At 42.7% G+C, this 8683-nt stretch overlaps 1 protein-coding gene across 2 annotated transcripts in view; it reads right to left on the bottom strand.

Moving 5' to 3' along the window:
• Nucleotides 1-1509: 1509 nt before the first annotated feature.
• GKAP1 (G kinase anchoring protein 1) overlaps nucleotides 1510-8683 on the bottom strand; it is a 28236-nt gene continuing 21062 nt past the window's right edge. For both annotated transcript variants that reach the window (XM_030471032.1, XM_030471033.1), the window contains 3 exons: nucleotides 4718-4788; nucleotides 3735-3812; nucleotides 1510-1816 (listed from right to left, as the gene is read on the bottom strand). In XM_030471032.1, the coding sequence (XP_030326892.1) occupies nucleotides 1769-1816; nucleotides 3735-3812; nucleotides 4718-4788 (197 nt within the window). In that variant the 3' untranslated portion in view covers nucleotides 1510-1768. The remainder of the gene's footprint in view (nucleotides 1817-3734; nucleotides 3813-4717; nucleotides 4789-8683) is intronic.

Raw genomic sequence — 8683 nt, 5'->3', positions numbered from 1 at the left:
TGCTTTGGAAATTGCTTAGTGCTACAGTGTGTTCAACACCAGACTCAGTTAAAAGTTGTCTATTTAGATCTACAGGTATTTTGCTTTGTCTGTTTCCTTAGTCTCCTCTCTGGTTCTTTCCCTCCAACTTCAGTGTTTTCTGCTGATTTCCAAGGTAACTGATATGGATAGGATAGGGATAGGATAGCCATCTCCCACTCGTCCTTCTGTAATGTTCCACTTCAACAGCTATGCCCAAAGAAAGTATGATCCCAGGATTTAGTACTACATTCAGTGCCAGACAAACATTTCTGCATTTTTAGAGCCATATTGCATTCACTGACAGTTGACATGGGACCAAAAAACAAGTTTGAGCTTTGTCTCTGAGCACAAGAGGAATTGTTCATTACTAGGCAAGCTCTGAAGAACGACACAGGGCACTTTTCAAAGCTAACAGGTAGGAAAGCTCTTTTTACATGGTAGTTGCATGTCAGCTTCTATATTTTGCAGCTGAAACCTACATAGGTATGAAAAGGATACAGAAGAGTCACAGAATGCTTCTGGTTTCAAAGCTCATCTGGTTCCAACCCCCTGCCATGGCCAGGGAAACCTTCCACTAGACCAGGTTGCTCAAAGCCTCGTCCAGCCTGGCCTTGAATACTGCCAGGGATGGGGCAGCCACAGCTTCTCTGGGCAACCTGTGCCAGTTCCTCACCACCCTTAGAGTGAAGAATTACTTCCTGCTATCTAATCTAAATCTACCCTCTTTCAGTTTAAAAGACTGTTGCCCCTTGGCCTGCCACTATAGGCCCTTGTAAAAAGTCTTTATCTTATAAACACCTTTAAATACTGACATGCCATAATAAGGTCTCCCCAGAGCCTTCTCCAGGCTGAACAAGCTCATCTCTCTCAGCCTGTCTTCATAGGAGAGAGGGCTCCAACCTTCCGATCATCTTCATGGGCCTCCTCTGGACTTGCTCGAGCAGATCCACGTCCCTCTTGTGTTGGGGGCCACAGAGCTGAACGCAGTACTGCAGGTAGGGTCTCATGAGAGTGAAGCAGAGGGGGAGAATCACCTCCCTCGACTTGCTGACATGCTCCCTTTGATGCAGCCCAGGACACTGTTGGCTTCCTGGGCTGTGAGCGCACACTGCCAGGTCATGCGCAGCTTTTCATCCACCAACACTCCCAAGTCCTTCTCCTCAGGGCTGCTCTCAACCCCTTCATCCCCCAGCCTGTATTGATATTGGGGGTTGCCCTGACCTAGGCGCAGGACCTTGCACTTGGCCTTGTTGAACCTCATGATTTCCAATACAGGGGAGAGGATAGTGACTGTTGACTTTAAAAAAACCCAAACAAAAACACCCCAGAACTGGATTCAGCAACCGCAAGATACTTTTGTATGAGCTGTCTCAATTTCAGTTTAGACTTGGTGAAATTTTCACCATTTGCCTACTAATGCATTTGGATCTTGACAGTCATTAAATGAAGTCTTGAGAAATTTTGTGAAAGCAAGAATTCAAACAGAGATGCAAGAGTAAATTTTATTGAATGATGAAAAACTAATAGCATTACAGCTAGCTTCATCTCTGCTGGAATACTGGTTTTCCAATTTTCTGTAGCAGAAAGTGCAACAAATCGATTATTTATATTGTTAAACAAACTAGCAATCGTTTATTTCTCTTCAAAAACTGCATAGTTTAGCAGTTGTGCAACGAATATATAAATTTCTGCAAAACCCTGAAGAAAGATTTGATGTTTTGTGCTTTGAATCTGGTGGCAGAGGAGATCATCTGCACTGGTCAGATTCTGAGTGCTTTTTCCCTTTTTTCCCAGTCTGTAAGAAAAAATTAAAACAAATGGTTAGTTAATATACTAGACATGACACTTTCACCTGCAGTTATATTTTATATTAAAGTAGTATAAATTAACAAGAAAAAAGCTTCTGGAGTTGTATAATTTAACAAAGTATGCAAGTTATCATGGGATGCAGACTCATCTGAATGTGCAATATTGTTACATAAATTACAACAGTGAAGGTATTTACAAAATACAGATGTTAACATCTAAGGATAAAAATACATTGATTTGGGTATTGGGGGGGGTTGGCTTGTTTTTTGTTCTTTGTTTCTTTGTTTTTAATCCACAAATTTTGGTTACTGTTCTTTGAAAGGCATCCTTATGTTTCAAAGCATTATTCCATAAAAAGTGTGCCTCATGTTATCCAAGACAATGCCACAAAAAGTAACAAAATAAGAAAGGTTCTCCTGGTCAGCCTGCAAGATTATAGGAAAGAATAATAGAAGCAGAAATTCCTGCAAGGCAGATGAGTGTTTTCCTAGAACAAAACACACACACCCCACCCCCCAGTTAAAAAAGTATAAACCCAACCAGCCAAACAGAAAACTCCAGGGTGATGAATTAAGCAAGAAACACAGCAAGACGTGAAAAAAATAAAAGCATACTGGACTGTGTGGGAGAGTGAAGGGCAGGGGAAAAAGAACAATGTAATGGGTGATTTTTGCAGTATTCCTAAGCATATAACAAAGACCATTTTTTGTAAATTTTTTACTGTTATTCTTTTAATCCTCTTTATTGCAATTAAACACCAGATAAATTTATCTTATTCAAAAATTTCTACTTACAGAGACAAATAATATTAGCAGAGGCATGGATAGGAGGGGAAAACAAACAGACTGAAGTTGTAAGTCAGAACAGTGATGTTAATGACTGAATCTGACAAGAGATTTACTTTCGTTTCAATTACGGGTATGAGCACTTAGCTTGTCTGTAAGGGACTGAACAAGCACATATATTGTCAACTGCTGCACTAAGATTTTGAAAAGGAACTTGCTTACTTGTGGTAAAGTGACAAGGGGAAAAAGAAAACAGAAAAAGACAGGAGATTACATACAGAACCCCATGTAATGCTAGCCGAAGAATTTGATCTAATCAGAAAAGATCTGTTGCTTCAGAAAGAGTAATTGCTGCTTAATGAGCCAGTTTTCACAAAATGGTAGTATTCCAACACAATATGTTGCAACTTGAAATAGCATAGCTTGCCAAAGACTACACAGCTACCTTAGAAATTTCCATTGTATACAACAGGCTCTCCTTGGAACCTGTGCAAAAGGTCACAGTCAAAACAAACAAAAAACCCACCAAACCCAAACCAGAAACCCCAAAACGTGTCAAATCATGCACAAGTACAAATCCCTATTTGCAAATACTGTCACCCTTCAAAAAAACCTGTCAGAATGTTAAGCAGCATAGTGTTTATGCAAAAGTTAACTGAAATTCTCTAACACGAGTTGCATTAGCAGTCAGCAAGGCACTGATCTCATCACTTATGTTTCCACACAATTTGGTGTGAATCTCCTATAAAGACTTATCTAGAGACAGAACTAAGATACAGAACCAAAGAATGTGGCAAAAAAGCCATGAAGCCTACCGTTAGCCTAGTTACACGCAGTTAAGACTTCGACAGGGATATCAACTTGTTGCTTGAAGTATGTTTATTTACTAGCATACTTCAAGATGTTTTAAAGTACAAAACAGGTGGTAGACTTCGACTTGCCAAAACTGTGCTTTAGACTTGCTTTTTGGGTTTTTTTTTTCCCTACAATATGAACTGCCTTTTTTGGTTTTTTTAACTGGGAAAGCTAGAGGTAACGAGTCACTTCAGAGCTTACCACCTCATGATAGCCTCAGCTATATCAAGAACAGGTAAACTTACAAACACAGAAACTACCTACCTGGTATTTTGTTAATTCTGCCTGCAGTAGTTTCACTTTGGATCTTTCTTGCTCTAATGCTGCATGAAGTATAGTTACCTAAGAACATAAAAAAACCATGAATTTCTAAAATATCTTTAATGTCTATTAGTTTATCAAGTCAATGCTCTTTTCCATTAGTATTATGTTGTACAAACAGGTAATACAGAGTGACTGCCACTGTCATTGTGCATGAACTGAAAGTACAAGTAAAATATTCTTTAATGACTTCCACTTCGCAAGCAAAATTTACTGGTGCAATAAGACAATAATATACCAGTACGCCTTATTGCACAGTGATATAGAAAAGCTATAAAGTTTGAAACTCTTCTGACTTTTGGACTCTGCATTAGTTCATTCCATAAAACACTTAACGGATATAGTATTATGCAACACAAATAAGCTTATTACATCACCCTCAAAAACAGTACTGTGTTATATGTAAGAATTTGGCTTAGAACTAATAGTTGCTGTGGACCAAAAATGAAGCATAAGTGTCTTGCATGCTCTCTACTACAGTGATCTTGCCAACTGACAAATCTTAAGTAATTTGTTGCTCCTTTGTGTTTGTAAACTTAAGACTACAAATAAAAAAAAAACACCACAACAAAACCAAACCAACCCACAATTAGGAAACAAGCATCTTCTGAAGCACATTTCTTAGCTTCCTAGCTTGGGTTACCAGAGAATGATATTCCTAAAGTGCTGTTCAAGGCAAAATCATTTTAGGCATGTTAAAGTCTGCTGTCTTTCCAGAAGCAGTTCTAAGTGAGTCATACTGGAGATTTACATAACTACGTGTGTCCTCTGACACACATAGTGCAGGGCTAGGGATGAAATGTAACATTTTTTGCTTCAAACAAGTTTTTGTATCAGCTTCCTTCCTCCTCACCTCTATCACTGGCTTAAATAAATAGCATCTTTGAAATACCCATGAAATTTTTACTTTAGAAACCTTTGCTTACCTGTACAGTCAATTCATTTTTTATAATTTGAGATTCATCAACCTGCAGGAGTATTTCTGCTTTGTCTTTCACTGCAGAGAGAGAAAGATACAGCATGAGGATCTTTCCAGAATTATAGATCTTCATGTGCAATAGCACTGTGGCCTCACTTTATTTCACTATTTGGTTACCTCTAAATAATGCTGCCTTCACTAATGGTAGATGTTGTAACACAAACCAAACCATTTGCTACCAGTCCCATTAGTAGCAGCTTCAAAAGTTCTGGAGATTAACCCCCAACCTTGCACTACCTATTCCACAATTAACCCTATAAGCAGCCTGAATTTTAGAGATACCCGTTGTGAATGAAGATCATCAGAAAACTAAGTATTGGCACTGGATTGAGATTTTGGCATCTCGAGTTTCACATATGAGCTCAATCATGGCTATGGAAACTTCTATTTACTCAAATACAGAGATGTTTAATCTATTTAGGTAGTGTCTGTGAAATATCTGTGGACAACTTAAAATTCTCAATATGAAGAAATTAAGCTTTTTCAAGGCTCTATTCTGCCACGAATTATCTTCTCCCCAAAATACAAACTACTCAAGTCTTTAGAAACCCACAAAATTTCTCATTTTATAGTATGCTGCTGTCCTGCGTTCAGCTATAGCAATAATTTTTCTCCTTCTTAGTAGCTGGTGCAGTGCTGTGTTTTTTAACTTTCAGCCTGGGAACAACGCTGATAACACTGACGTTTTTAGTTGTTGCTAAGTAATGTTTATTCCAACCAAGGACTTTCTCAGTCTCATGCTTTGCCAGGGAGGAGGGGAAGCCGGGAGGAAGCAGAGACAGGACACCTGACCCAAACTGGCCAAAGGGGTATTCCATACCACAGCACGTCATGCCCAGTATATAAACCGGGGGGAGTTACCCGGAAGGCCCAGATCACTGCTCGGGTCGGGCTGGGTATCGGTCGGCGGGTGGTGAGCAATTGTATCCCCTCCCCTTGTTATTTCACTAATCATTATTATCATTGGTGGTAGCAGTAGTGGTTTTGTATTATACCTTAGTTGCGGGACTGCTCTTATCTCAACCCGTGGGAGTTACATTCTTTCGATTCTCGTCCCCATCCCTCCGGGAGCGGAGGGAGGAAGAAGCGGGGGAGTGAGCGAGCGGCTGCGTGGTTCCGAGTTACCGGCTGGGCTCAAACCACAACAGTTCTTTGTGGCACCCAACGTGGGGCTCGAAGGGTTGAGATAACGACAGATCTGAGCAGAGTGTGTCTAACCATATTTGTGGTAAGCATTCATTGTTACTACTCACCACAATGGTGATTATTTGGCTCTCAGACTTGTTGCGCTTGATCTCAGAGTTTCAGCATGTTGTACCTTACTTACAGCCACTATTTGCTGTTTTAGTGTTCATCGGCTGGGGGGCGTGGGCTAAGGTTCTTGTTTCACTGTACTTCATGGTAATGACTTGTAATACAATAGACTCATTGATCGTGAAACTGGTCTGGTTTGTGCTTCCAGCGTGCCCGTCACCTCTATACATTGGGAGGTATATAATGAAATATTTTAGCAATTGCATATCTTTTTTTTTCTCCTCAGGGGGTCAACTTACGAAGAAGGCATTCCCTTACACCCCCCGTTCCCCCACCAGCCTATTTGCAACAGCAGTTGAGAGTTCTGAAGGTTTTAGATGGCCTTTGAGTACCCTTGAAACCTGCCTGCTGATTGTGCTGGGGATCAGCATGTTGGCAAATATACGGAGTGTGTTTTACCCACGGCCATCCCACCCTGGGAACATCCTATTTCGTCTGATCTCGAAAGTTAAGCAGTATTGGGTTCAAATCTGGTCTAGGGTTAGACGACGATATGGGAGGACCACCAAGAGATTTTCCCTGAGGCTGGACAGTCATGAGTGGTAGAGTGTGTGGGATAGTATGGGCAAGTATCTAGGCCAGTGGGGCCCTCCAGTGCTTTGGAACTTCACCACTGAACAAGTGCAACATCTGGAAAAACTAGGAAAACACTTAAACGAGGTGTGCTGTCGTCCTGGTTATACCAGAGAGGGACAACTCGCTGCAACGTGCTGGGGCTTGGCCTACGCCTACAGAGCCCTGCTCAACACTATCCAGCACCTTCAGAGGGAAAAAAATGTCTCTGGATCTGATGGCAAAGCAACAGACAACGCAGCTATGCCAACTACAAGCACAGCCCTACCATCTGCCATGGATTGATCCAGACTGCACTGGAACAGGGGCAAGCTCCAGAACACCTGCAATACGTTGATGACATCATCGTGTGGGGTGATACAGCGGAAGAAGTTTTTGAGAAAGGGAGGAAGATAATCCAAATCCTGATGAAGGCCGGTTTTGCCATAAAACGGAATAAGGTCAAGGGACCTGCACAGGAGATTCAATTTTTGGGAATAAAATGGCAAGATGGACATCGCCAGATCCCCACAGATGTGATCAACAAGATAACAGCAATGTCTCCACCAACTAACAAGAAAGAAACACAAGCTTTCTTAGGTGTTGTGGGGTTCTGGAGAATGCACATCCCAAATTACAGTCTGATTGTAAGCCCTCTCTATCATGTGACCCGGAAGAAGAATGATTTCAAATGGGGCCCTGAACAACAAGCCTTTGAACAAATTAAACGAGAAATAGTTCCTGCAGTAGCCCTTGGACCAGCCCGGGCCAGGCCAGATGTGAAAAATGTGCTCTATACTGCAGCTGGGGAGAATGGTCCTACCTGAAGCCTCTGGCAGAAAGCTCCAGGGGAGGCTCGAGGTTGACCCCTCGGCTTTTGGAGTCGGGAATATAAAGGATCCGAGGCCAGCTATACTCCCACTGAAAAAGAGATACTGGCAGCCTATGAAGGGGTTCGAGCTGCCTCAGAAGTGATTGGAACTGAAGCGCAGCTCCTCCTGGCACCCCGGTTGCCTGTGCTGGGCTGGATGTTCAAAGGCAGGGTCTCCTCTACGCATCATGCAACTGATGCTACATGGAGTAAGGGGGCCGCACTAATTACACAACGAGCTTGAATAGGAAATCCCAGTCGTCCAGGAATTCTAGAAGTCATCATGGACTGGCCAGAGGGCAAAGATTTTGGGATGTCACCAGAAGAGGAGGTGACGCGTGCTGAAGAGGCCCCACCATATAATGAACTGTCAGAGAGTGAAAAGCAATATGCCTTGTTTACTGATGGGTCCTGCCATATTGTGGGAAAGCATCGGAGATGGAAGGCAGCTGCGTGGGGTCCCCTGCCACAAGTTGCAGAAACTGCTGAGGGAGAGGGTGAATCGAGCCAGTTTGCAGAGGCGAAAGCCATCCAGCTGGCCTTGGACATTGCTGAACGAGAAAAATGGCCAGTACTTTATCTCTATACTGACTCATGGATGGTGGCAAGTGCCCTGTGGGGGTGGTTGCAGCAATGGAAGCAGAGCAACTGGCAACGCAGAAGTAAACCCATCTGGGCTGCTGCATTGTGGCAAGATATCGCTGCTCGGGTGCAGAACCTGGTGGTGGAGGTATGCCACGTAGATGCTCATGTACCCAAGAGTCAGGCCACTGAGGAACACCAGAATAACCAGCAAGTGGATAAAGCTGCTAAGATTAAAGTGGCTCAGATGGACTTGGATTGGCAACATAAGGGTGAATTATTTTTAGCCTGGTGGGCCCATGACACCTCAGGCCATCAAGGCAGAGATGCAACATATAGATGGGCTTGTGATTGAGGGGTTCACTTAACAATGGACACTATTGCCCAGGTTATTCAGAATGTGAAACGTGCTGCAATTAAGCAAGCCAAACGGTTCTCTGGTATGGAGGACGATGGCTGAAGTACAAGTATGGGGAGGCCTGGCAGATTGACTCTATCACACTCCCATCGACCCACCAAGGCAAGCGCTATGTGCTTACCATGGTGGAAGCAACCACCGGCTGGCTGGAAACATATGCTGTGCCGCACGCCACT

The sequence above is a fragment of the Strigops habroptila genome, chromosome Z (assembly GCF_004027225.2).
Source record: "Strigops habroptila isolate Jane chromosome Z, bStrHab1.2.pri, whole genome shotgun sequence".
Taxonomy (NCBI): domain Eukaryota; kingdom Metazoa; phylum Chordata; class Aves; order Psittaciformes; family Psittacidae; genus Strigops; species Strigops habroptila.
This window is presented reverse-complemented; position numbering and strand designations above follow the sequence as displayed.